The sequence below is a fragment of the Hyperolius riggenbachi genome, chromosome 3, assembly GCF_040937935.1.
Source record: "Hyperolius riggenbachi isolate aHypRig1 chromosome 3, aHypRig1.pri, whole genome shotgun sequence".
Taxonomy (NCBI): domain Eukaryota; kingdom Metazoa; phylum Chordata; class Amphibia; order Anura; family Hyperoliidae; genus Hyperolius; species Hyperolius riggenbachi.
Window position 1 is genome coordinate 127,610,159 of NC_090648.1, and position 27,014 is coordinate 127,637,172.

At 45.4% G+C, this 27,014-nt stretch overlaps 1 protein-coding gene across 1 annotated transcript in view; it reads left to right on the plus strand.

The window, feature by feature from the left end:
- Window positions 1-1,947: 1,947 nt before the first annotated feature.
- The window catches only part of SNRNP27 (small nuclear ribonucleoprotein U4/U6.U5 subunit 27), a 52,134-nt gene continuing 27,067 nt past the window's right edge, over window positions 1,948-27,014 (plus strand). Inside the window, exons 1-2 of the mRNA XM_068274914.1 lie at window positions 1,948-2,053; window positions 20,865-20,979. Coding sequence (XP_068131015.1) covers window positions 2,014-2,053; window positions 20,865-20,979 — 155 coding nt within the window. The 5' untranslated portion in view covers window positions 1,948-2,013. The remainder of the gene's footprint in view (window positions 2,054-20,864; window positions 20,980-27,014) is intronic.

The following is a 27,014-nucleotide window of genomic DNA, read 5'->3' on the forward strand; positions in this document are numbered from 1 at the left end:
AACATCTTGGATAGACAGAATCAACAAATGGTGAGAACAGTCAGAGTCAAGCCACAGACCAGCACCAAAGACCTACATCATCATCTTGCTGCAGATGGAGTCACTGTGCATCATTCAACCATTCCGCACACTTTACACAAGGAGATGCTGTAGGCGAGAGTGATGCAGAGGAAGCCCACAGCATAAACAGAGCCGATAGTGGTATGCTAAAGCACATTTGGACAAGCCAGCTTCATTTTGGAATAAGGTGCTGTGGACTGATGAAACAAAAATTTAGTTATTTGGGCATAACAAGGGGCGTTCTGTGTGGAGGAAAAAGAACACAGCATTCCAAGAAAAACACCTGCTACCTACAGTAAAATATGGTGGTGGTTCCATCATGCTGTGGGGCTGTGTGGCCAGTGCAGGGACTGGGAATCGTGTCAAAGTTGAGGGACGCATGGATTCCACTCAGTATCAGCAGATTCTGGAGACCAATGTCCAGGAATCAGTGACAAAGCTGAAGCTGCACCGGGACTGGATCTTTCAACAAGACAATGACCCTAAACACTGATCAAAATCCACTAAAGCATTCATGCAGAGAAACAACTACAATGTTCTGGAATGGCCATCTCAGTCCCCAGACCTTCAAGCAGAATGCAGACTCTCATTGGAACCTACAAGAACCGTTTAGAGGCTGTAATATCTGCAAAAGGAGAATCTACTAAATATTGATTTCATTTCTTTTTATGCACCTGCCTAATTTTGTTTAAACAATTATTGCATACTTTCTCTAAATCCAATAAACTTCATTTCACTTCTCAAATATCACAGAGTGTGTCTCCTATATGATATATTCAACTGACATTTGTTGTCGTAACGACCAATGATTTATACAGGAAAAATCATGACGATTAACAAGGTTGGCCAAACTTTCGCATCCCACTGTAGGTGCAGAGGGAGTAGCTGCTTGCTTGGCAGTTGGAAAAAGATGTTTCCCACAATGCAACAAGGTTCACAGAAAGCAAACGGTCAGGACATTGGTCATGACATCACACTGTGGGAGGAGTTTCACCAGAATATCAGACATACAGACCACCCTGATTATGTATTTGAGACAAGGTAAAGATTTCTCATGGGAAATTGGAATGAAGTTTATTCCTGGTTTAAAGTTTCTCTTTAACTTCTGTTACAGGTACAGAATGTCATTGGATATTTTGGGGGTTTTCTAACCCAGGAATTCAGGAGAAGGCAAACAAAAAAACAAAAACAAAAACAAAAAAAACAAGACAAGACCTTGGGAGGCTACTTAGATTTCACTTATACCTCAGAGGATGAAAAAAATCCTTTATGACTCCTTTTTGGCAATCAGTTTTCACCCTGTATCCTGAGAATTACCCCCAAATCCTGCAGTCATATGCTGCCCTGGCCTTGTTCTATTTTTTCGCACACTGTGCGATTCCTACTGCCGACAGTAAACTGTTGTCAGCTAGCTGTTGGCTGAACTGCATCAAAAATGCAAAGAATCATTCCTGGAACACTGTGCCCGTTTTCCTCGGACCCGCCCAGTGTCCGACATATTACTGTAGACCTATAAAAACTCAGTGAATAAAGCACTAGGTCCACAGCACAAAGTCTAGGTCCACAGCACAAAGTCTAGGTCCACAGTGTGCAAGGAGTAAAGTATTAAATGACTCGTTTGATCAGTGCTTTCGACTAATACGCCTTCTAAGCCAAAAGCTTACCTTTTATTTATCTCTAAGTTAGCCAATAAACTGTATCATCCTGGTTCAAAAGTTTTTGCTTTTACTGATGGTGAACAACACGGTACACTAAATATACACATATAAAAAGGTGGACAAAACTTGACTTGTCTTTTTCACTCTAGCCACTAGGTGTCGCACACACCAACAGCTCGCCTGGAAGCGCAGACAGTCGGAACTTTAATAGCAGGACGTGCCCTCAGCGGAAAGATTGTGAGGCTGCACTATATTTGCAAGTTTCTAGGCAGAGCTTTTCCGGTGTGGAGGGAAGATGGGTCGGAGCCGCAGCAGATCCCCGGAGAGGCGGAGAGGTGAGGCCGGGAGAGATAAGGGAGAGTTGTGTTGATTGTTGGAGTCGGTTGGACACAGGCAGCATCCGGGGATGTTCCGCTGTCTCTTCTCCGCTGCTATCCTGTGTGTTTCGCGTTTACTGCGCAGGTCGATGACGTAACTTCTGCATCACACAACAGTATATAAATAAATACACTAAATAATACATAATAATGTAAGATCGGTTAGTTACCTCCTTGCCTCACATGTGCATGGAGTTCTACTTCACACAAAGCTTCGGGCTGTAAACACTATTGATGCGCTCTGATGATGTAAAAAAAACACACACCAAAAAAAAAACAAAAAACATGCAACCAGGATACTTAAAGCGGGATTGTCAACAGCAACTGGTCTGAGTGTATTAACCCTCCTGGCGGTATGAAAAATTCCGCCAGGAGGCAGCGCGGCAGTTTTTTGTTTGTTTTTAAATCATGTAGCGAGCCCAGGGCCCAGCGGCATCCCCCCGCCCGCTTCGATCAGGAAATCCCGTTCAAAGAATGGGATTTCCTGGAGGGCTTCCCCCGTTGCCATGGCGACGGGGCAGGATGCCGTCAGCGACGTCGTGACGTCATTGGGAGTCCCGATCCACCCCTCGGCGCTGCCTGGCACTGATTGGCCAGGCAGCGCACGGGGTCTGGGGGGGGCCGCACGCCGCAACGGATAGCGGCGATCGGGCGCGGGGCGGCGGCAATCGGTGTGCTGGCGCAGCTAGCAAAGTGCTAGCTGCGTCCAGCAAAAAAAAAAATTAAGAAAATCGGCCCAGTAGGGCCGGAGAAAACCTCCTGCGCGGCTTTACCGCCAGGAAGGTTAAGTGATAAAGATGCTAATCCTGCATTCAAAACTTTTTCTGATGTTATGGTTTGGAGTTATCACATACTTAAAGAGGAACTGTAATGTGAAAACGTCCCCTGGGGGTACTCACCTCTGGTGGGGGAGGCCTCAGGATCCTAATGAGGCTTCCCACGTCGTCCTCCGTCCCTAGGGGGTCTCGCTGCAGCCCTCCGTACAGCGGTGACGTCATTATTTACCTTCCCGGCTCCAGTGCAGGCGCTCTGACGGCTGTCGGCTCCGAAGTAGGCGGAAATACCCGATCGCTGTCGGGTCCGCTCTACTGCGCAGGCGCAAGTCTCCGGCGCCTGCGCAGTAGAGCGGACCCGACTGAGATCGGGTATTTCCGTCTACTTCGGAGCCGACAGCAGCCACAGCGCCCCCGCTGGAGCCTGCAAAGGTAAATATTGAAGTCACAGTCGGGTCTGTCGCCGGCTGTTCGGAGGGCTGCAGCGAGACTCCCGTGGAACAGAGGACGGCGTGGGAAGCCTCATTAGGATCCCGAGGCTTCCCCCTACCCGAGGTGAGTACCCCCCAGGGGCGTTTTTTAATGTTACAGAGTCTCTTTAAGGAGCACTGGCCCTTTAGTAGTCAGTGCCAAACAGTTGCATAGCTCCCAGCTGCCCCTTTTTCGGAGGAACAGTCCCTCTTTGGGAGCCTGTCCCTCTTTCCCTCTGTCCCTCTTTCCTCCTCATTTGTCCCTCTTTCTATGTAAATATATATATATTTCTCTACTAAAAAATGTTTGACGCTAAACTTTATTCCCATCCTTTAAATTGATATATTACTAATTGCAAAATATTAATATGAAGGAAAATGAACCAGGACAGGAAGGACCAGTGTGGTTTGCTGTGTTCTCCCCAGAATTTTTTTCCAGCCGGGTGGCATAAAAAAAGTAGCCGGCTGGGGCAAGATTAGAGAATGCAGGGCCAGTGCTTCTGTGTGCAACTCTGCTTACCAGGGCTGTGGAGTCGGAGTCGTGGAGTCGGGCAATTTTGGGTGCCTGGAGTTGGGAAAAAATGCACCGACTCCGACTCCTAATGAATTTGTAACTGTATTTAAAATAGAAAATATGATAAAATGTTCTATTTCTCAGATAATATTAGTCATTAAAAATAATGTATATATACAGTAATAGCTGTGCTTAGTCCACAAAAATGAAATAAACCAATCAAAATTAGTTACTTGTGCTGCTTCAATAAAGCAGTCCCCGTATTTTTAAGGTCAGATATACATATCTGATTGTGACTGTATATATGATGTGTACACAGGAATCTCTTATATATACTAAATAACATCTATGCTGTAAGAATAAAGCCTGATGTGTAGCTGTGTCACTAATAGAGATGGTCAACGAGATGGAAATAATTCTGCATTGATGCTGATTTATGCAAATGTATGCACTCCCTTTGCTGATGAAATCAAATAATTTGATATGTTGTTAAAATTTGGTTTGGTGACTACAAATTAAAGGGTAACTGAGACGGATGAAAAGTAAAGTTTTATACATACCTGGGGCTTCCTCCTGCCCCCTTCAGGCTAATCAGTCCCTCGCTGTCCTCCACCACCCGGATCTTCTGCTATGAGTCTTGGTAATTCAGCCAGTCAGCGCTGTCCGGCCGCATGCCGCTCCCACAGCCAGGAACATTCTGCACCTGCGCAATAGTGCTGCACAGGTGTAGTATGCTCCTAGCGGTGGAGTGTGTTCATGCGCACTACGCCAGACTGGCTCAAGTACCTGGACTCATAGCAGAAGATCCAGGTGGTGGAGGAGGACAACGAGGGACTGATTATCCTGAAGGCGGCTGGAGGAAGCCCCAGGTATGTATAAAACTTTAATTTCATCTGTCTCAGGTTTACTTTGTTACACAGTAGTACTATACTCTACATATGCACTCCCCACAGAGCTGCAGGGAATCCACTGAGAATGCTGTGCACATTGAACACAGAGGTGTTGTCTGTCACCTATAAACCTTGTTCAGATTGTGCATGAAGAATGTGTAATAGAGGAAGAATCTCCTCATTCTCCTGCAGAGTACCTGCACATCATTCTTACATGTACCCACAGTTACATTGCCTAGGGCCTGATAGATGTTCTTTGTTACGGTTTGTACCTTCCACAAGTACTCTTACCAAGGACTAGTTTTAGTCTAAAGGGAATAAATATAGTAGTCTACATATCCTTCTCACTTCAGTTGTCTTGTAAAATTCCTAAGCGTTGGCAGTTAAGAGACGAATTTCATGTTACATACTTTTAATCAACAAAATTGTAATATGCAAATTAGAGGAGTCGAGGAGTCTGAGTCGGTGGAATCCTAAACTGAGGAGTCGGAGTCGGTGGATTTTTGGACCGACTCCACAGCCCTGCTGCTTACAGCATCGGAGGAGGTGAGCTTATAACAGCCAGGTACTCGCTAAAACTAGCCGGGTGCTCACTATAACTAGCCGGGTGGAGCACCTGGCTAAAAGAGCCTGGGGAGAACACAGGTTTAAATTATAAAACAACATATTTTTCTCATGAAATTTTTATGGTATGTGTGACTAGGGGTGTGGCAGGGGCGTGGCTTAAGTGCCCCTCTTTCTCATCTCAAAAAGTTGGGAGGTATGCAGTTGCATGCTGGGGGTTCTTTTTGTCTATAAAATATTCCTCTTCCATTTATTTCGCTGTCTAGCTGCTTATCTGAAACCCGATCCCCTGCTTACTTGTGTTTACAAGCAAGGCTGAGGTAACTCAGCAATTGGGGCAGAAAAGACAAAAAAAAGTAAAGGGCAGAAATGACATCAGGATTTAGCCTAAACTGTGGCAAAAGAAATGGTTCACACCAGGAACAGAATTATCTTCATTGGCTGGCCTGCGCTGAATTACTGGGGAGTCATAGAGGAGGATCCAGGAGGCAGAAGAGACAGTGAGGGGCCAATCAGCCTGAAGGGGGCTGGAAGAAGCCCCAGGTATGTATAAATATATTCATTCCTTTTATCTCTGGTACCCTTTAAGGCTACTCTAGTTGAAAGGTGTAGTAGTGATGTTTGGATTCCTATATGACTTTTATCTCGGCGCTAGTATGGTTGAGGTGAGCCAGTGTGAAAAGTCCGTAGGGAAATTCCGCTAATGTGATTGGGTGGACGCGTGTTACTGTAGACATGCTTGTGTTAATCATGTCCTGTGGGTCGCACTAATAGCTTAGCGAGTGTTACAATTCTGGCGGTTGCGGTCTGGCAATTCTGGCGGTTGCAATGGCAATGTTGCCTTGTGCTGCCTGCGCATGCCAATATTACTGGCAGTAAGTTTTAACCACTTAAGGACCAGGGGAATTTCTAATGATCGGTGCTGCGTGGGCTCTACAGCCCGCAGCACCGATCAGGATTGTGGCCGGGCGATCAGACTTCCCCACCCCCCCCCCCCCCGTTTTTCCCCCCACTAGGGGGATGTCCTGCTGGGGGGGGGGTGTCTGATCGCCGCCGGCCATTAGTGAGTAGTGGGGGGGCTCCTCAAAGCCCCCCTCCGCAGCGTTTTCCGCCCTCCCTCCGCTTACCTCCCTCCCCTCCTTTCCCTAGGTGGCACAGGACGGATATCCGTCCTGCGCCGTATAGGATAGGCTTCAGCCTATCATATGCCAGCGATCCCCGGCCAATCAGAGGCCGGGGATCGCTAATCTGCCTACAGCAGCGCCGTATGATGTAAACAGCAGGGATTTCTTCCCCGCGTGTTTGCATTACGCGTGCGAGCTGCGATCGGCGGCTCGCACACTATTCACGGAGGCACCCTCAGTGGTATAGCATGGAAACTTTCCATGCCAGTTCACGAACGACCAGGCGCCGCCTATCAGCGTTAACTGGTCGTTAAGTTCTTGAAAACAGCCAAGAAGCATACTATATGTGCAAATACAGAGTTGTTAGAAAGTCATTTATTTACACCTCCTTTTATGTTTGTATAAAGAGGATAGCGCTCACAGTGTCCCTATTCAGCACCTGATAGCAACACCCGATCGCCTCCTCTATTCTATAAAATTCTGTTTGTCAAGAGGTAGCGCTCAAGGTGCGTATCACCTATAAAGGATGTCATCAAATCAAATATGTTCAGCTCAAACTACATATGACAGGTACAAGCCTAAATATAAACACTTTGGCACTCAAAGTCCATGCAAGGTTATTAGCAAGGTAACAACTAAAAGTCCATGTACACAGGCCCTAAAATTTAAAACTTGGACTAGATCACTGGTTTCTTCTCCATAGGTACACACAGCACACTAAAAGTAGATTCTTCAAATTGTGGACCCTCCACCAACACCCTTTGTGGTCCACTCACCGCTGTATTAGACCAACCAATGGTCTATATGCACATTGGGACCGTTCCCGGGTCGTCCCCCACCTCTCGATCAAATGCAGTGTGTCTTTAATCCAAACAGACCTCTTCATATACGATGCAGCCTTCTAGCTAAAAAACTTAGTGAAGAGAACTCCACATAGCGTAATACTGCTTTAAAATGTTTATTTAATAAAATGCAATTGCACTCACATGTTTGTAGATAAAATCAGCGCATAGAGTGATTTATAAACGGGCTCTCCCCCGTTCAGGTGGCCAGGCTGGCAGGCTCCTCAGAGTGGATCCCCTCTATTTCCGCCGCGCGGTCGGAAGAAAAACGGACGCCACACGTGCCTCCTCGCCGCCGCTCACCCTGTGATTGTGTTGCCCAGTTTCCGCATCAGACTCCGCCCTATCGATTTCGTCACCAAGTGACTCATCAGGGGCATGGAGTCTGATGCGTCCCAGGCCTTTTTGAACTAATGGAGCGCTTCCCGCGCATGCTCCATACATACACTATGGACGCCTGCCAATCTGCCGCCATCTAGTGGATAAAATTAGTATTACGCTAAAAAACAAACTAAATACCTAGCAGACCTCGCAGAGTAAGCTGTTACATTTCTATGTAACCACATTCCTCATATTTAAGCAATTCCCTCCCCTCCCTCACTAAGTTCACATCCTACCATCACACAGGTTGTTCCCAAAATTTACTACCAACAGCACATCAAATCCCCAACCACAAATTACAATTCATGTGTGTTCATGCGTTCCTGCCCCCACTCCATACCCTATATAAGTGAACCCCCTACCTTCCTTCATCCCACCACCCCCCTTTTTTCCATTTAACCCTAAATTCCATTACCCCCATCATCCCCTTACATATATTAGGGATCAGAGGTCATGAACACATACCCACACATTTACATACCACAGGGACATAGTTCCAAGCTCTTTTAAAGCTACAGCATATCATATTTGCATACATATAACCCCTTACCCCACCTTGGGTTCATTCTCTGAGTGCCCTTCATTCCCCCCTCTTCTCTCACACCCCTTCATTTGGATCATTCCACCCCATCTGGAACATTTCTCTAGACAAAGTTTTGCCATCAGTGGGATCAGGGTGCATGCGCACACATCACACCCCTAATCCCCCAAAAAGCATACCAGATCGATATCTATATTGAGGCCATCCGGTCTCAATGTCCCCATCCGGTGGATCCACTTGGTTTCCTCCTGTGAGACCCTTTTGAGTTTATTACACCCCCTCCAGTTGGGAATAATTTTCTGTAACGCACAAAAAGATAGCTCCCTGGGGTTACAGTTATGGTGGCTACTAAAATGGGCTGAAACTCCGTGATTGGGGTATCCCTTCACAATGTTGCGAATATGCTCCCCCATCCGCTCCTTTAAGGTGCGTGTGGTTCTCCCGATATACTGCCATCCACATTTGCACCAGGCAAGGTATACAACAAATCTATCATTACAGGTAATGAATTCTTGAATTTTAAAGCTTTTTCCATTGCTGAAGGATGTCACCCTATCAGTTTTTTGACCTACAGCCTCCCTGCAGGCTTTACAGCTCCTACACGGGAAGAAACCCGCTGTTTGCCATCCCTGCATGCGTGGTACCTTCTTAGGCTCCACACAGCTTGGTGCAAGAATTTGTTTTAAATTTTGTGCTTTTCTATAAATGAATTTTGGTTGGGTTGGGATAATACTCCTCAATGTTAGATCTGTTTCCAAAATGCCCCAGTGCTGCTTGATGATATTCTGGAGCTGTTTGTATTGAGTGTTATACCCTGTAATGAAGGCCAGATCATACTCACCCTTAGTGTCTTCCACTCGCTTATCCATCAAAAGTGTTTTTCTATCCAGGTTTCCCACCCTTTCAATTTCTCTATCCAGCTCTTCTTCATAGTATCCCTGGAGGCTGTAAAGCCTGCAGGGAGGCTGTAGGTCAAAAAACTGATAGGGTGACATCCTTCAGCAATGGAAAAAGCTTTAAAATTCAAGAATTCATTACCTGTAATGATAGATTTGTTGTATACCTTGCCTGGTGCAAATGTGGATGGCAGTATATCGGGAGAACCACACGCACCTTAAAGGAGCGGATGGGGGAGCATATTCGCAACATTGTGAAGGGATACCCCAATCACGGAGTTTCAGCCCATTTTAGTAGCCACCATAACTGTAACCCCAGGGAGCTATCTTTTTGTGCGTTACAGAAAATTATTCCCAACTGGAGGGGGTGTAATAAACTCAAAAGGGTCTCACAGGAGGAAACCAAGTGGATCCACCGGATGGGGACATTAAGACCGGATGGCCTCAATATAGATATCGATCTGGTATGCTTTTTGGGGGATTAGGGGTGTGATGTGTGCGCATGCACCCTGATCCCACTGATGGCAAAACTTTGTCTAGAGAAATGTTCCAGATGGGGTGGAATGATCCAAATGAAGGGGTGTGAGAGAAGAGGGGGGAATGAAGGGCACTCAGAGAATGAACCCAAGGTTGGGTAAGGGGTTATATGTATGCAAATATGATATGCTGTAGCTTTAAAAGAGCTTGGAACTATGTCCCTGTGGTATGTAAATGTGTGGGTATGTGTTCATGACCTCTGATCCCTAATATATGTAAGGGGATGATGGGGGTAATGGAATTTAGGGTTAAATGGAAAAAAGGGGGGTGGTGGGATGAAGGAAGGTAGGGGGTTCACTTATATAGGGTATGGAGTGGGGGCAGGAACGCATGAACACACATGAATTGTAATTTGTGGTTGGGGATTTGATGTGCTGTTGGTAGTAAATTTTGGGAACAACCTGTGTGATGGTAGGATGTGAACTTAGTGAGGGAGGGGATGGAATTGCTTAAATATGAGGAATGTGGTTACATAGAAATGTAACAGCTTACTCTGCGAGGTCTGCTAGGTATTTAGTTTGTTTTTTAGCGTAATACTAATTTTATCCACTAGATGGCGGCAGATTGGCAGGCGTCCATAGTGTATGTATGGAGCATGCGCGGGAAGCGCTCCATTAGTTCAAAAAGGCCTGGGACGCATCAGACTCCATGCCCCTGATGAGTCACTTGGTGACGAAATCGATAGGGCGGAGTCTGATGCGGAAACTGGGCAACACAATCACAGGGTGAGCGGCGGCGAGGAGGCACGTGTGGCGTCCGTTTTTCTTCCGACCGCGCGGCGGAAATAGAGGGGATCCACTCTGAGGAGCCTGCCAGCCTGGCCACCTGAACGGGGGAGAGCCCGTTTATAAATCACTCTATGCGCTGATTTTATCTACAAACATGTGAGTGCAATTGCATTTTATTAAATAAACATTTTAAAGCAGTATTACGCTATGTGGAGTTCTCTTCACTAAGTTTTTTAGCTAGAAGGCTGCCTCGTATATGAAGAGGTCTGTTTGGATTAAAGACACACTGCATTTGATCGAGAGGTGGGGGACGACCCGGGAACGGTCCCAATGTGCATATAGACCATTGGTTGGTCTAATACAGCGGTGAGTGGACCACAAAGGGTGTTGGTGGAGGGTCCACAATTTGAAGAATCTACTTTTAGTGTGCTGTGTGTACCTATGGAGAAGAAACCAGTGATCTAGTCCAAGTTTTAAATTTTAGGGCCTGTGTACATGGACTTTTAGTTGTTACCTTGCTAATAACCTTGCATGGACTTTGAGTGCCAAAGTGTTTATATTTAGGCTTGTACCTGTCATATGTAGTTTAAGCTGAACATATTTGATTTGATGACATCCTTTATAGGTGATACGCACCTTGAGCGCTACCTCTTGACAAACACCTCCTTTTATGTATTTAAAAGGAAAAGGGATGGAAAGCAAAAGTTATTCAAAGTTCTTTGTGCTGTTCCCAGTACTCAGAAGTAACATGGTGCAGTTTTTTGCTGCAAGTTAACTGCACCGTGTGTTGCAGGTATTGTGACAATGGAATTGGGGGTGTGGTTACATTTACTGCCAGGGTACATTGTGAAATATGACCAATCAGTCTCTAAGAAGTATAGTATAGGTTTATTTACCATACAGGAGGCTATAGAATGTCTGTCGAGGATGGCACATATATAACACAAGTTATATACTCCAAATTACACATTACTATCATTACTCCTACCTTGACCCTGATTGGGTCCTTACAAAATATCTGAGCTAACTATTGGAACACACAATACTGCATAAATGAATACATATACATACTAAAGTAGATCTGTAAAGTTAGACTGGTGAGATCCTCAGTGTCATATCTTATCTACAAGACAACACAAATCGTCCCTAGTAGCACATTCTAAAGCCATGAAACTGTGTGAAAGAAGAGAACTAGTCATATACGAGTAACTGTATAGAACAAAAGGGAGTGTGGCAAAATGGCTTACAGGCGGCCATTTTGTTATGAAATTTACTATCTTGAGTCTTGTGCCCTGTGTGATCCAAAAACGATTGTTGATGAGCAGTCCAGATGCTGTATTTGTCATGATAGGATATTAAATTGATAGTCCCTGACTGGTTTCTTCTGCAATGGTCCAGCACCTGTCCTTTATGAGGCGTGCAATCTTTTGGATTGACTGTCGAACACTGACACTTGTGGGATTAGAAACTCTGCCATTGGACTGCATTAAATTGCAGCCTGAAGATGCTCTATGGCCGGCTTATAAGAGGCTACCAGAAAAACCTAGAATTCAGCTTCCTGTGTGAAAGCGGCCTTAAAGGGGAACTGAAGTGAGTGTGATATGGTGGCTGCCATATTTATCTCCTTTAAAACAATACCAGTTGCCTGGCTGTCCTGCTGGTCTATTTGGCTGCAGTAGTGTCTGAATCACACCAGAAACAACGATGCAGCTAATCTTGTCAGATCTGACAATCATGTCAAACACCTGATCTGCTGCATGCTTGTTCAAGGGCTAAAAGTATTAGAGGCAGAGGATCAGCAGGATAGCCAGGCAACTGGCATTGCTTTAAAGAGGAGCTGTTAGGTATAAGGTCTCAGAGAAAATAGACACATATATCAGTAGCTAAAGATTGGCTGTACTTACATTACATATGCATTTCACTGTCCACGTTTGGATTTCACAGAATTTGTATATAGTATATGCAGAGATAGATGCTCCTGACAGCTCATGGCAGGCTCCATGTTTTTCTGTCAAATGTGTCGTCATGTCCTGCCTGCTTCCTGATCACAGAAAAGCTGGTACTAAATAACACAGTGTGCAGTGAATATTAATGAGCCATGTGGCTAGGAACAATAGCTGACTCCTGCAGTGTACTCTGCCCGAGATTTATCAGTGCTACGCGATTACAAGCTGCTGTAACGTCTCATTAGCAGCCGAGGGGAGAGCCCCAGAATGCTTTGCAGTATGGTATGCGGCTTGCGTCTTCTTAAGAATAACAGCCTTGCTGATAAGCACACATCAAAGGTAACTGAGATTTTTATCTTCACTAATTGCTTTTGGGCTTCCTTCTAAACTGTTTAACACAGGAGAATAGAGGTTTAAATTAGCTTCTGCAGCCTGACAGTTACTCTTTAAAGTAAGTAAATATGGCAGCTTCCACATCTCTATCACTTCAATTGCAAGTATAACTGTAGTGAGAAGAATATGGAGGCTGACATTTATTTCCTTTTAAACAATACCAATTGCCTGACTTCCCTTGGAAAAGAGACCAAGGCCTCTTTTCTTAGGGCGGCTGGACTGCCCATTTTTGAAGCAGTTCGGCCTACTGGCTGCTGACCACAAGTTCCATTTGGCTGCAATTATATGCCCTCCATGATATCAGTGGCATGTATATCTGTAAATTTTCCAACATGGTGTATCTTATGTGTAAACAACATTGTGGTCCCTTGGATGACGAATTCGGATCTGAGGCTATACAGCCTGCAGGGTGACATGACAGCATGCTCTGTTACTATCCAGGAGGGCTGAAGGTGTGGCGCACAGTGCATTATATTATGCTGACCACATAGGGGGACACAGAAACAACCATAATTACACTGACCATGTAAGAGGTCTAGCCAGTCATTACACTGACCAGCAACAAATTTACCCCAGCACTGTCACTCACCCAGGGCTATAGCCTGGTCCGCCGGTGCACAATCCTCCTGTGGGTCACCGCCTCCACATACAGGAAACCAGAAAACGAATGAAGGAGACACTCGATTGGTGATAATTAAACTTGCGTTTAATCAATAAAGCTGCTCAACACAACATTTTTCGGGGTTTCCCCCTTCCTACACCTGAGAAAAGGGAAAACCCGAAATGTCGTGTTGAGCAGCTTTATCGCCAATTGAGTGCCTCCTTCATTAGTTTTCCAATCACCAGATTTTGGCTGTTCCTGTGTCCCCTATATGGTCAGTGTAATTGAATGCGATGAGTAGGAAAACAATGCGCTCCGGCTGCGTTTGGCCCCCAACTCCTGGGGGGGTTCACGGGGCAGTTAGATATTTGGCAGAAGAGGCCCGACTTTAGCGTGAGTGGAGGAATGGAGCCTTTTCCATGGCAAAATGTGGTTACGGGGGGGGGTACAAGATGAGCCACTGATGCGAGAGTAGAACATTAGCTATGTAGTACAACTCCATTCAATCTAACCAGAGGGCTGACAGATGTCAAAACTGACTGTGAATGAGGCTTGAGATCAGATGGCTGATGAGTGTGTCCGTGCTCACAAGGGTTCATCAGAAAAACATGGATGCAGTTTGCATAGGAGATCCGACATTTCACTTGCACTGACTGGCAGAGGGTTGCCTTCTGCGATTAGTCACATTTTTGGAGTGCACTCGAATATAGCACTGTTGGACTTGTTAAATCTGGCGGTAGCAGCATTATGGTCTGAGAAATGTTTCCTTGGTATGGTCTAGGTCTCTTTTTAAAGGGGTGTTAAAAAGTAAATAAAAACCAACACTCACCTGGGGCTTCTATCGGCCCCCTGCAGCTTTCATGTCCCACGCCATCCTCCTGCGGTCCTCGGTTCCCCACTCCCGGTCTAATTAGACGAATGGTGCTCACTCCAGAGCGCGTCATCGCAAAGTTTTCTTGTACTGCGCCTGTGCAGTAAGCCCCCGATGACACGCTCGGCCGCAGTCTAATTAGACCGTGACCGGCGGCGAGGAACGGAGGAAGCTACAGGGATAGAAGCCCCAGGTAAGTGTCACCTCTAAAGAACCCCTTTATTGCCCCTGAAAGGCACTTTAAACTGATGGGTGTTTTACCTTCCTTGCAGATCAAGCACATCTCTGCATATTGACAGTCTTTCATATGGCCAATGGGAGCTTTCAACAGGACAGCACGACATTGTACCGTCAGAATTGTTTGCAAGTGGTTCATGGAGCATGGCTGAGATCTTCCCTGGCCTTCCCATTCTTCAGAGCATAACCAAGTTGAACACATTTAGGACCACATCGATCCACATTTAAAGGATACCTTAGCTCTTAATACATTCAGCAATTGATGCCATCTGTGTGCGTGTAGGGAGGTGCGCAATGGCTTACACTTCCCGTGCCCTGGTACAGTGCAGTGATCTGAATCATCCATCATACACCCATAGGCAGCTGTCTCACTTAATGCAATCTGCATGGCTCTAGTTTCTGTATATCTCCATGGATAAAGCAGACCTGTAGTGAGAGGGATATGGAGGCGGATTTATTTATTTCCTTTTAAAGGGCTTGCGAGGCCAAAATCCGGCCCCCAAATGTAAAAAAAGTTATCTACCTGTATGACTTTCTAAGGCACGGAGGACGCCGTCCGCGCCCTCCGTGCCGTTCCGCCGGGTCCCCGCCTCTCAATACGACCCCGAATGGCTCCCGACCCCACGGCCAGGGTCGGGCTCTGCTGCCTGTATAAAGATGGCCGCCGACCCTGGCCGCGGCTGCGCACTCCGCATGGCCGCTACTGCGGCTGCGCAGCACTAGGGCCAACCCCCCGATCCACGCAACAGGCTGTTTCCTGTAGCGTGGATCGGGGGGTTGGCCCTAGTGCTGCGCAGCCGCAGTAGCGGCCATGCGGAGTGCGCAGCCGCGGCCAGGGCCGGCGGCCATCTTTATACAGGCAGCAGAGCCCGACCCTGGCCGTGGGGTCGGGAGCCATTCGGGGTCGTATTGAGAGGCGGGGACCCGGCGGAACGGCACGGAGGGCGCGGACGGCGTCCTCCGTGCCTTAGAAAGTCATACAGGTAGATAACTTTTTTTACATTTGGGGGCCGGATTTTGGCCTCGGAAGTCCTTTAACCCTCCTCTTATGTTAGCTTTCTGTTATTATCCATGATGTTAACGGGTCGGTTTTGACCCATGTCTTAAATCAGCCATAAAATACCCTCTGAACAAATATTTATCATCCAATTTGTTTATTACCTCTTGGTTACCTTGTTAGGCTTCTTTATCCTTGAAAAGATTGGTTTTAATATTTTTGGTGTGACCCCTTTAACCTTTCTTTTGATAGCATACCTCTCATTTTCAAATTTAAAAAATGGTAAAATAAACCTAAATAGAATATTATAAGTAAATAAAATGTTATGTCACCAGAATGTTGATGAGGAGTATTTGAACACATCTCTTAAATATTTTTTTTATATTTTTATTTTAATAACATTAACCATAATAACATTGATGGTGTTAGGGACGGGGTCCATTTTGACCCATATATATTTACTTCAAGAATATCGCCAAAAGTCTTCTTTTTTTTTTTTTTACATAAAACATTCATAAACAATGAAAAGCAAGTAATAATACAAAATGTAGACTTGCAAGGTCAAACAAACAACACACAAGCAAGCAAGGCAAAGCAATAGAAATCAAGTACTAGTTTCAAAGCATCTTTCTGCAAGAACTTGCATGTGTTTGTGTGGGTGTTTTTAGATGCATGTGTGGCAAAAGCTGACACTTTTAGCATGTTCTTTGCAGATATATTTTTTACAGTGGAAGCATAATGCGTGTGTCTTTCTGTCCTTATTGCTGGGGCAGACCTGACACCTCTCTCTCTTTTAGAATCAGATTGTATCACTGGAGTTGTGGCTGTGCTGGTTGATGTTGTGGCAAGGCTAGATGATGATGAGGATGCTGGCACTGATTCTCTTTGTGTTGTTGATGGTGTGGATGGAGTGCTTGATGAACTCTGCATCTGTCTGATCATGGCTGCAGCGATTGGATCTCGAGACACCCGTTTCCTTTGCTCAATGTGTGCCTTGACAAGGGAACTTCCTAGCTCCTTCGAGAAATATTCTCCACTTGTTATTCTTTTTTGTGTTCCAACCTGCGTGGATGTGGGTCCATAACACAAATGCATTGTATGCAGACACATCTAGGATGTTATAAAACCCAACCATCGGCCATCTCCTAGTCATTCGCTGACAAGTATAGGTAGCAGTCAGCTTGTCCAGGTTGTCCACTCCCCCTTTATTTTTATTGTAATCCAGGATAATTGTGGGCTTTTTGTCACTTCTTGATGACACAGCTGCATCTTTGGGAAAAGTGGACATAAGTATCACATTTTTATTTTTTTTTGGACAATATGAAACAACAGTGGTGGTGTCTGTAAAAGCAAATTTTGAAGAAAGTGGAGCTCTGTCCTTCACTTGCAAAATTTCAGTGTGCAGCTCAGGTTTATTTTATTTTTTTATTGTGCCTACCATGGTAAGTTTCCTCCTGAGAAGTTCTTGTCCAAGGTCATAGCTGGTAAAAAAAATTGTCACGTGATATTGTAACCCCGCAGTCCAGTAGTCATATCAAGGACTACACGTTGTCCTTGTTTTTTCTCAGGGATGCCACTTTCGGGTTTGCCAGTGTAAATCTGTAGGTTCCATGCATAGCTTGTTTTTGCATCACAGTCTGCTCAGATTTTTATGCCGTATTTGCCTGGCTTACTGGGCATATACTGCCGGAAGGAGCAATTTCCACGGAAAGGGATCAAACGTTCATCTACTGTTACCTGAGGCCCAGGGTGAAACATTAGTGGAAGGAGCTGAACCCAATTCTCCCAGACATCCCTTATGGGAGCAAGCTTGTCAGATTTTGCTCTAGTATCTCTGTTTTGGCACTTATTAGTGTTCTATAATCCTATATCATAACTTGGTCAGAATTGACCCTAACACCATAAACGTCATAATTTTCACCACAGTATTTTCTAATTTAGTGAAAAGGATTATTTTTCTATTACATTTTTTAAATAAAGGTTCCTGACAAAGTAAAAAAATATTGATGCAATAAACAAATTTATGTGATACTTATAGACATTCAAAACCTGAAAACGGGTCCGTTCTGACCCTAACATAAGAGGAGGGTTAAACAATGCACATTGGCGGTCCTGCTGATCCTCTGCCTTGAATACTTAGCCATAGACCTTGAACAAGCATGCAGATCAGGTGTTCTGACTGAAGTGTGACTAGATTAGCTGCATGCTTGTTTCACGTGTGTGATTCAGGCACTACTGCAGCCAAAGATATCAGCAGGACTGCCAGGTAACAAATATGGCTGACATGACATGCCTCTCAATTCAGGTGTCCTGTAAGCTGACTTTCTCACGTATTCGGGCTAAAAGTGTGTGTGTGTAAGTCCGTCCTATCCACAGGTGATATGCTATGTGCTGGGCCTCCCATGCAGATTGCGTGTTGGAAGTGTGCAAGAAGGCATAGCTACCTTTCCTCGCTCCAAATTGAACCCTAGCTGGCCGCTAGAGCTTCAAGCTTCGCTGCTGTCACATGACAGTGAGCCTGGCCCTCTGGTGGTGAGTGAAGAAGCTGCTGGGGAGACGGGGTGCACACTGGAACAAGGAGAGGTAGCTATGCCGACACACTTCCATCATGCACTCTGCATTGGGGGTTAATGTAGTACATTGTGGGAGGATAATTGGCTTATCATCGGGTCACTTGCATTTGGCTTTTTTATTTATTTTAGGCCAAAAGTGGTGGTGGGGCTTATTTGTGGATGAGCCCATCAGTGGTTATATACAGGGTACCTCCAGCAGCAATCCAGCGTTTTATGGAGCCACTCACCTGCTGTCTGGTTGGCTGCTGGTCATTCTGGGTATTTGCAGGTCATCATAAAAATAGGACTGGACTGTTAACACTAACCACCTTTTCAGCTGCCAAAAATGAAGACACACATAGCCTAGAAGATTAATTTTATGAGCTGTGTGTTTTTTTTGTTTGTTTTTTATGGTAACATAGCCCAGAGTTTGTGTGCTTCAGCAGGGGTCTAAGCATCCATTGCACAGTGTGCACATGTACCGCTACTTTAATTGGCGTTTGTCAAAAATAGGCTTTGGAATGTGGTGGGGAGGTTAGATTGTGCATTCCCCACAGAGGGACAGTTAGTGATGTGAATGGTTTGATGTACTCTGTAAAGTGCTGAGGAAAATGTGTCAGTGTTATATACATACTAAAAATCAGGGCTGTGGAGTCGGAGTCGTGGAGTCGGGCAATTTTGGGTGCCTGGAGTCGGAGTCGGGAAAAAATGCACCGACTCCGACTCCTAATGAATTTGTAACTGTAATTAAAATAGAAAATATGATAAAATGTTCTATTTCTCAGATAATAGTCATTAAAATAATGTGTATATATACAGTAATAGCTGTGCTTAGTCCACAAAAATGAAATAAACCAATCAAAATTAGTTACTTGTGCTGCTTCAATAAAGCAGTCCCCGTATTTTTAAGGTCAGATATACATATCTGATTGTGACTGTATATATGATGCGTACACAGGAATCTCTATACTAAATAACATCTATGCTGTAAGAATAAAGCCTGATGTGTAGCTGTGTCACTAATAGAGATGGTCAATGAGATGGAAATAATTCTGCACTGATGCTGATTTATGCAAATGTATGCACTCCCTTTGCTGATGAAATCAAATAATTTGATATGTTATTAAAATTTGGTTTGGTGACTACAAATTAAAGGGTACCTGAGACGGATGAAAAGTAAAGTTTTATACATACCTGGGGCTTCCTCCAGCCCCCTTCAGGCTAATCAGTCCCTCACTGTCCTCCACCACCCGGATCTTCTGCTATGAGTCCTGGTAATTCAGCCAGTCAGCGCAGTCCTGCCGCATGCCACTCCCACAGCCAGGAACATTCTGCACCTGCGCAATAGTGCTGCACAGGTGTAGTATGCTCCTAGCGGTGGAGTGTGTTCATGCGCACTACGCCAGACTGGCTCAAGTACCTGGACTCATAGCAGAAGATCCAGGTGGTGGAGGAGGACAACGAGGGACTGATTATCCTGAAGGCGGCTGGAGGAAGCCCCAGGTATGTATAAAACTTTAATTTCATCTGTCTCAGGTTTACTTTGTTACACAGTAGTACTATACTCTACATATGCACTCCCCACAGAGCTGCAGGGAATCCACTGAGAATGCTGTGCACATTGAACACAGAGGTGTTGTCTGTTTACAATCTCTTCATTCCCCTGCAGAGTACCTGCACATCATTCTTACATGTACCCACACTTACATTGCCTAGGGCCTGATAGATGTTCTTTGTTCCGGTTTGTACCTTTTACAAGTACTATTACTAAGGACTAGTTTTAGTCCAAAGGGAATAAATATAGTAGTCTACATATCCTTCTCACTTCAGTTGTCTTGTAAAATTCCTAAGCGTTGGCAGTTAAGAGACGAATTTCATGTTACATACTTTGAATCAACAAGATTGTAATATGCAAATTAGAGGAGTCGTGGAGTCGGAGTCGGTGGAATCCTAAACTGAGGAGTCGGAGTCGGTGGATTTTTGGACCGACTCCACAGCCCTGCTAAAAATAACATCAGTGTGTGCCTTATCTGCTAGCTAGAGATAGCAGGCTGGATTGTGCGCACCCTGCTGGAAGCTAGGCCACACACTTTACTCATAGCCAGCTCTCTGCAGGAAGCTAAAGCAGGTCTGGGCCCCCTCCTGCTCAGAGGTCACATATCCGGATATTGAGGCTATATGCTTTATTATACATTAGAAAAAGTTTCAATTGAAACTTCAGCCAATGTGGTTTGTGGGCCTTTTTTCGCTCTTTTTAGATCTTGTGGCTGGGAGATATCGGTGGAATGTGAAAATGGAAATACTTTATTATTTTTGTGACTCACTCCATTGGGGGAATGCATTTTGCTGTGGACTGTCCTATGGTTTGCCAGAGTAAATATGATTATCATGTCAAATTTTTAAATCCTCCAATTCTTTCACTTTTTTAAAGTGGTCTTGAACTCCACTTCCTCTCTGCTCTAAAAGCTAAGCGACAACATACCTGCACTAACCTTTAAAGAAAAAAAAATCTTTGTTAGGGCTCATTTTCTATTATGCAATGCAGAGCCATGTACTCAGTGCGGCTCTGAGTTGCACGTGATTCCCCGGGGGCGGAGCTTGAAATCTGCAGTGTCTACTTCCTGCTTTCATGAAAGACAGATTAACATCCTGTGTTTACCAATTAGCTGCTCTGCTGTGGCAGCCGGCTGACATAGCTCAGATTACATTACAATTTGTAATTAGCCACAGATGAGGAGGGATTAGACAGGCTAAACTCTCTGAATACGTACATGGTACATTTCTCTCTGTTTTTCTTCTGTCCTGTGCAAGAGTTCAGATGCACTTTAATACGAGACTTACTCGGTCTTTGTAGCATAAATGAGTACAAAGCTTCCTTTTTTGTCTGATGCATGTTGTTTTTAATTGGCTAGAGCGAAGACGTTCCAGATCTGCCTCCAGGGAGCGCGAGAGGCGGAGACGAGAACGATCAAGATCCCGAGAGAGGAGGAGAAGTCGGTCACGATCCCCACATAGGCGTCGCTCAAGGTAAATCAGCTTTTTAAAAAACTTTTGTAATTCAATCCCCCAACATCAGTCATTCCTCTTTCACACGGAAAGCTGAAGGTGGTGAACTCACTGCACGGGTTAGGCCCTTACTAGCACTCAGCATGGGCGATGGAGAGGCTGCCCCCCATGCAGTTACATCACATGCAGCAAGTTGTGTTTTTTTGCCACTGGGTAATGCCTCCTCATGTCAAATGACACATGTAGGGTTACAAACCTCGCCTTTCGGAAGCATTTTAGTTGCATCTGAATGGCGCTTGTGGGCAGCGTGAGAGTGGCTGGACTGCCTGGCAGGTGCGCAGTTCAGCCTCTCATGTGAAAGAGGCCTGGCCTGTCTTTGCAGCTAACCCCTATCCAAGGTTTTCATCCTACTGATCAAACGCTATGAGAATGTGATGGCATGTTGTTGAGCATACCCAGACCCCTGGTTTTGTACTTTGAGCTCACTGTGATTTTCCCTCTGTGATGCCTGATATTGTGTTCTGAAGTTTGTATGGTGGGCTGTGTTGAAAGCTTATTGTAAACAACTTTAGTTTAACAAATGATTAAAAATAAGGGGAAAAAATGACAGTCCACATTGGCATCTAAAATGTTTAGTTTAGCAAAATGAAATGGATGCAGACAGATGCAATAGTGTAAGTCTGTTTTTAACGGATCTGTTCGGTCTGTTAAGATGAGCAGAAAGCAGGTATGGGTCCTGCATGACTTTTGCAGATTGATATGGCCACTTCAGCATTCTGCCCTTGGGACGGAGACTACGAGCCATCTCCACTAAAACCACGAGACATAGGAACTCGTTCTTCCCCTCGGCAGTCAATCTTCTAAACTCCCTTCACGTTCTACCATCAAAGCGAGCGTCAACGAGCGGCGAGGCTGGCAGCGCTACGGCTGCACAGCCAACCAGCCCACAAGACTGACTATGGACATTGGAGGGACACACTGGGACTGTGATGTCTTTTTACAATGTTGTGTTAATCTGATTTTGCCTTCCATGCACTCTCTCTCTCTTTCCTTCCTTCTCTTTCTATGCACTCTTCCGGAGCCACTGTACTGTATTGTATTGTATTGTGCCAAAAACAATTCCGGGCATGTCCCCTCATGCTTGGCGAAATAAATTCTGATTCTAGTAGCCTATGATAAACCACAGTGTCGGTTCTCACTAGGTTGGTCGCCGCGTACGCTTCACAAGTTTTTACTCACCTGTCGCAGTCACACTTGCGTTTCTCTACCATTGCTGCCACTTCTGGTTGGAGTAGCCCCGATACACAGATCCGAGCCCTATCGGAAACGGCAGGCTTTCCATTGGATTGCAGCAGAAAAATGAAAATCCTCCTTGGTTTGATATTCAGCCGAAGTGGCTGTTAAAGAAAATCTTTATTGTTAAAATCGCACAAAAGTAAACACACCAGTGCGTTAGGGGACATCTCCCATTACCCTCTGTCACAATTTCACCGCTCCCCGCTGCATTAAAAGTAGTCAAAAACAGTTTTAAAAAGTTTGTTTATAACCAAACAAAATGGCCACCAAAACAGGAAGTAGGGTGATGTACAGTATGTCCACACATAGAAAATACATCCATACACAAGTAGGCTGTATACACCCTTCCTTTTCAATCTCAAGAGATCACTTGTGTGTTGTGTGTTTACCTTCTGTCCCCCTGCAGCTCTCATCCACTGAATACTAGTGACAGGCTGTGAGGCTGATCGTTTCTCCCTGCAGACAGCTCTGCCCTGTCTGTAATTCCTCAGTATGTCAGCAAGCTCCTTTCACAGCCTAACAGAGGAGGATTTTTATCCAGCTCTCTTTCACTGATTAGAGCAGAGATGCTGCTGGCTTATGTAAATAACACACACTGGAGTGTGCATAGAGGGGTCTGGAGAGGAGTGTGCATAACAGATCAGCACAGAAGAGTTAACAGCCTTCCAGACACAGGGCGACAAGTCCGACAGGGGAAAGATACATTGATTTATTACAGAGACGGTGATAGTAGAAAGTGCTGCAGTAAGCCAGAGCACATTAGAATAGGTTTAGGAACTTGTAGGATGGTAGAAAAAACTATGACATTTTTGTTACAGAGTCTCTTTAAAGGATACCTGAAGTGATGGGGTTATGCAGGCTACCATATTTATTTCCTAACCGCAACACAAATTGCTGGCATGTCCTCACTTATCCCCCACACTTCAGGTGTCCTTTAACCACTTGCTGACCGCCCACTACCTATGGGCGGCGGCAAAGTGGCACCCCCAGGACCGCCTAATGCTGATCGGCGGCTCCTGGGGGACTGAATAGCCGGGGATCGCGCGCAGCGATGCGTACATCCGCCGTCATTAGGCTCCGCCCACCCATGACGTCAACCTGCTGGCCAATTAGCGGCGGCGGGTTGTTAACCCCCGATCTGCCGCATAGTTACAGTATAATACGCTTTGTAATGTATACAAAGCTTATTATACAGGCTGCCTCCTGCCCTGGTGGTCCCAGTGATCGAGGGACCACCAGGGTAGGTTGCAGCTGTGCATATAGACACAGACACACACACACAGACACACACACACACACACACACACACACACACACACACACACACACACACACACACACACACACACACACACACACACACACCCCGATCGCCCACAGCACCCTTCAGACCCCCTCCTGATCACCCCCTCAGACCCCTGTTTGCTCCCAATCACCCCCCCCCCCCCCCCGCCCCTAATCACCAATCAATCACTTCCTGTCACTATCTGTCAACGCTATATTTTAGATTAGGTCCTAAACTGCCCCCCGGGGGCTCCTGATTACCCCCCACACCCTCAGATCCTCCTCTTCCCCCCCCCCCCCCCCCCCCGCCCGTGTACTGTATACATCTGTTCTCCCCCTGTAATCACCCACTGATCACCCATCAATCACCACCTGTCACTGCTAACCATCAGCTCAGACCCTAGTCTGATCACCCCCCCCCCCCCCAGTGCATTGCTTGCATCTATTCCCCCACACACACACACACACACACACGCACACACCCTGAGACACCATCAATCACCCCCTAGCACACCTACCCATCAGATCAGGCCCTAATTTGCCCCGTGTGGGCTCCTGATCCCTCGGCTAAACCCTCAGATCCCCCTCAGACCCCCTCCCGATCACCTCCCCAGTGCATTGATTGCATCTACAGTGGAGGAAATAATTATTTGACCCCTCACTGATTTTGAAAGTTTGTCCAATGACAAAGAAATGAAAAGTCTCAGAGCAGTATCATTTCAATGGTAGGTTTATTTTAACAGTGGCAGATAGCACATCAAGAGGAAAATCGAAAAAAAACCCTTAAATAAAAGATAGCAACTGATTTGCATTTCATTGAGTGAAATAAGTTTTTGAACCCTCTAACAATAAAAGACTTAATACTTAGTGGAAAAACCCTTGTTTGCAAGCACAGAGGTCAAACGTTTCTTGTAATTGATGACCAAGTTTGCACACATTTTAGGAGGAATGTTAGTCCACTCCTCTTTGCAGATCATCTCTAAATCCCTAAGGTTTCGAGGCTGTCTCTGTGCAACTCTGAGCTTGAGCTCCCTCCATAGGTTTTCTATTGGATTAAGGTCCGGAGACTGACTAGGCCACTCCATGACCTTAATGTGCTTCTTCTTGAGCCACTCCTTTGTTGCCTTTGCTGTATGTTTTGGGTCATTGTCGTGCTGGAACACCCATCCACGACCCATTTTCAGTTTCCTGGCAGAGGGAAGGAGGTTGTCGTTCAGGATTTCACGATACATGGCTCCGTCCATTTTCCCGTTAATGCGATTAAGTTGTCCTGTGCCCTTAGCAGAAAAACACCCCCAAAGCAAAATGTTTCCACCCCCATGCTTGACGGTGGGGACGGTGTTTTGGGGGTCATAGGCAGCATTTTTCTTCCTCCAAACACAGCGAGTTGAGTTAATGCCAAAGAGCTCTATTTTGGTCTCATCAGACCACAGCACCTTCTCCCAGTCACTCACAGAATCATTTAGGTGTTCAATGGCAAACTTCAGACGGGCCTGCACATGTGCCTTCTTGAGCAGGGGGACCTTGCGAGCCCTGCAGGATTTTAATCCATTGCGGTGTAATGTGTTTCCAATGGTTTTCTTGGTGACTGTGGTCCCTGCTAGTTTGAGGTCATTCACTAACTCCTACCGTGTAGTTCTAGGATGCTTTTTCACCTTTCTCAGAACCATTGACATCCCACAAGGTGAGATCTTGCGTGGAGCCCCAGAGCAAGGTCGATTGATGGTCATTTTGTGCTCCTTCCATTTTTGAACAATCGCACCAACAGTTGTCACCTTCTCTCCCAGCTTCTTGCTAATGGTTTTGTAGCCCATTCCAGCCTTGTGCAGGTCTACAATTTTGTCTCTGACATCCTTGGACAGCTCTTTGGTCTTTCCCATGTTGGAGAGTTTGGAGTCTGCTTGATTGATTGATTCTGTGGACGGGTGTCTTTTATACAGGTGACTAGTTAAGACAGGTGTCCTTAATGAGGGTGACTAATTGAGTAGAAGTGTCTAACCACTCTGTGGGAGCCAGAACTCTTAATGGTTGGTAGGGGTTCAAAAACGTATTTCACTAAATGAAATGAAAATCAGTTGCTATCTTTGATGTGCTATCTGCCACTGTTAAAATAAACCTACCATTGAAATGATACTGTTCTGAGACTTTTCATTTCTTTGTCATTGGACAAACTTACAAAATCAGTGAGGGGTCAAATAATTATTTCCTCCACTGTATTCTCCCCTCTAATCACCCCCTGAGACACTCATCAATCACCTCCTGTCATCCCCTAGCACTCCTATCCATCAGATCAGGCCCTAATCTGCCCCCTGCGGGCTTCTGATCACCCGGCCAAAACCTCACCCGCCCCACCGCAGTGACAGAATTTTTTTTTCTGATCACTGCTTGTCTCTACGACTTAATTGTGGCTAAGACCAACCGGTATGCCACACAATATGCAACCGCCAAATTCAAGAAGCTACCATGCCCAGCCTTTTCGGTGGAAACCACTCTAAGTTTCTGAACGTAACATTATTTTAAGGGGCCTTCTCCTTAACATGGATCTAGTCAAAAAGAATGTATTGCGGTCTTATTGGTCTACGCACCCAATACATCACATGCCCATGTTCTCTGCTGCCATGTCCAGGTCACGATTTGAGAACATCCTGCACTTCAGTGCCAATACAACCTGTCATCTAAGAGGCCACCCTGCTTATGACCGGTTCCACAAAATTCGCCCCCTCATAGACCACCTGTCATCAAAATTTGCAGATGCTTATACCCCTGACCAGTCATTTTGAGGCATTTGGTTTCCAGACTACTCCTCACGGTTTTGGGCCCCTAAAATGCCAGGGCAGCTTAGGAACCCCACAAGTGACCCCATTTTAGAAAGACACCCCAAGGTATTCTGTTAGGTGTATGGTGAGTTCATAGAAGAATTTTTTTTGTCACAAGTTAGTAGAAAATGACACTTTGTGAAAAACAAAAAAAAATAAAAATCAATTTCCGCTAACTTGTGACAAAAAAAAAAAATCTTCTATGAACTCCCCATACTACTAACGGAATACCATGGGGTATCTTCTTTCTAAAATGGGGTCACTTGTGGGGTTCCTATACTGCCCTGGCATTTTAGGGGCCCTAAACCGTGAGGAGTAGTCTGGAAACCAAATGCCTCAAAATGACCTGTGAAATCCTAAAGGTACTCATTGGACTTTGGACCCCTTAGCACACCTAGGCTGCAAAAAAAGTGTCACACATGTGGTATCGCCGTACTCAGTAGTATAATGTGTTTTGGGGTGTATTTTTACACATACCCATGCTGGGTGGGAGAAATATCTCTGTAAATGGACAAAAAAAATAAAAATTTGTCGTTTTATAGAGATTTCTCCCACCCAGCATGGGTATGTGTAAAAATACACCCCAAAACACATTATACTACTTCTCCTGAGTACGGCGATGCCACATGTGTGACACTTTTTTTGCAGCCTAGCTGCGCT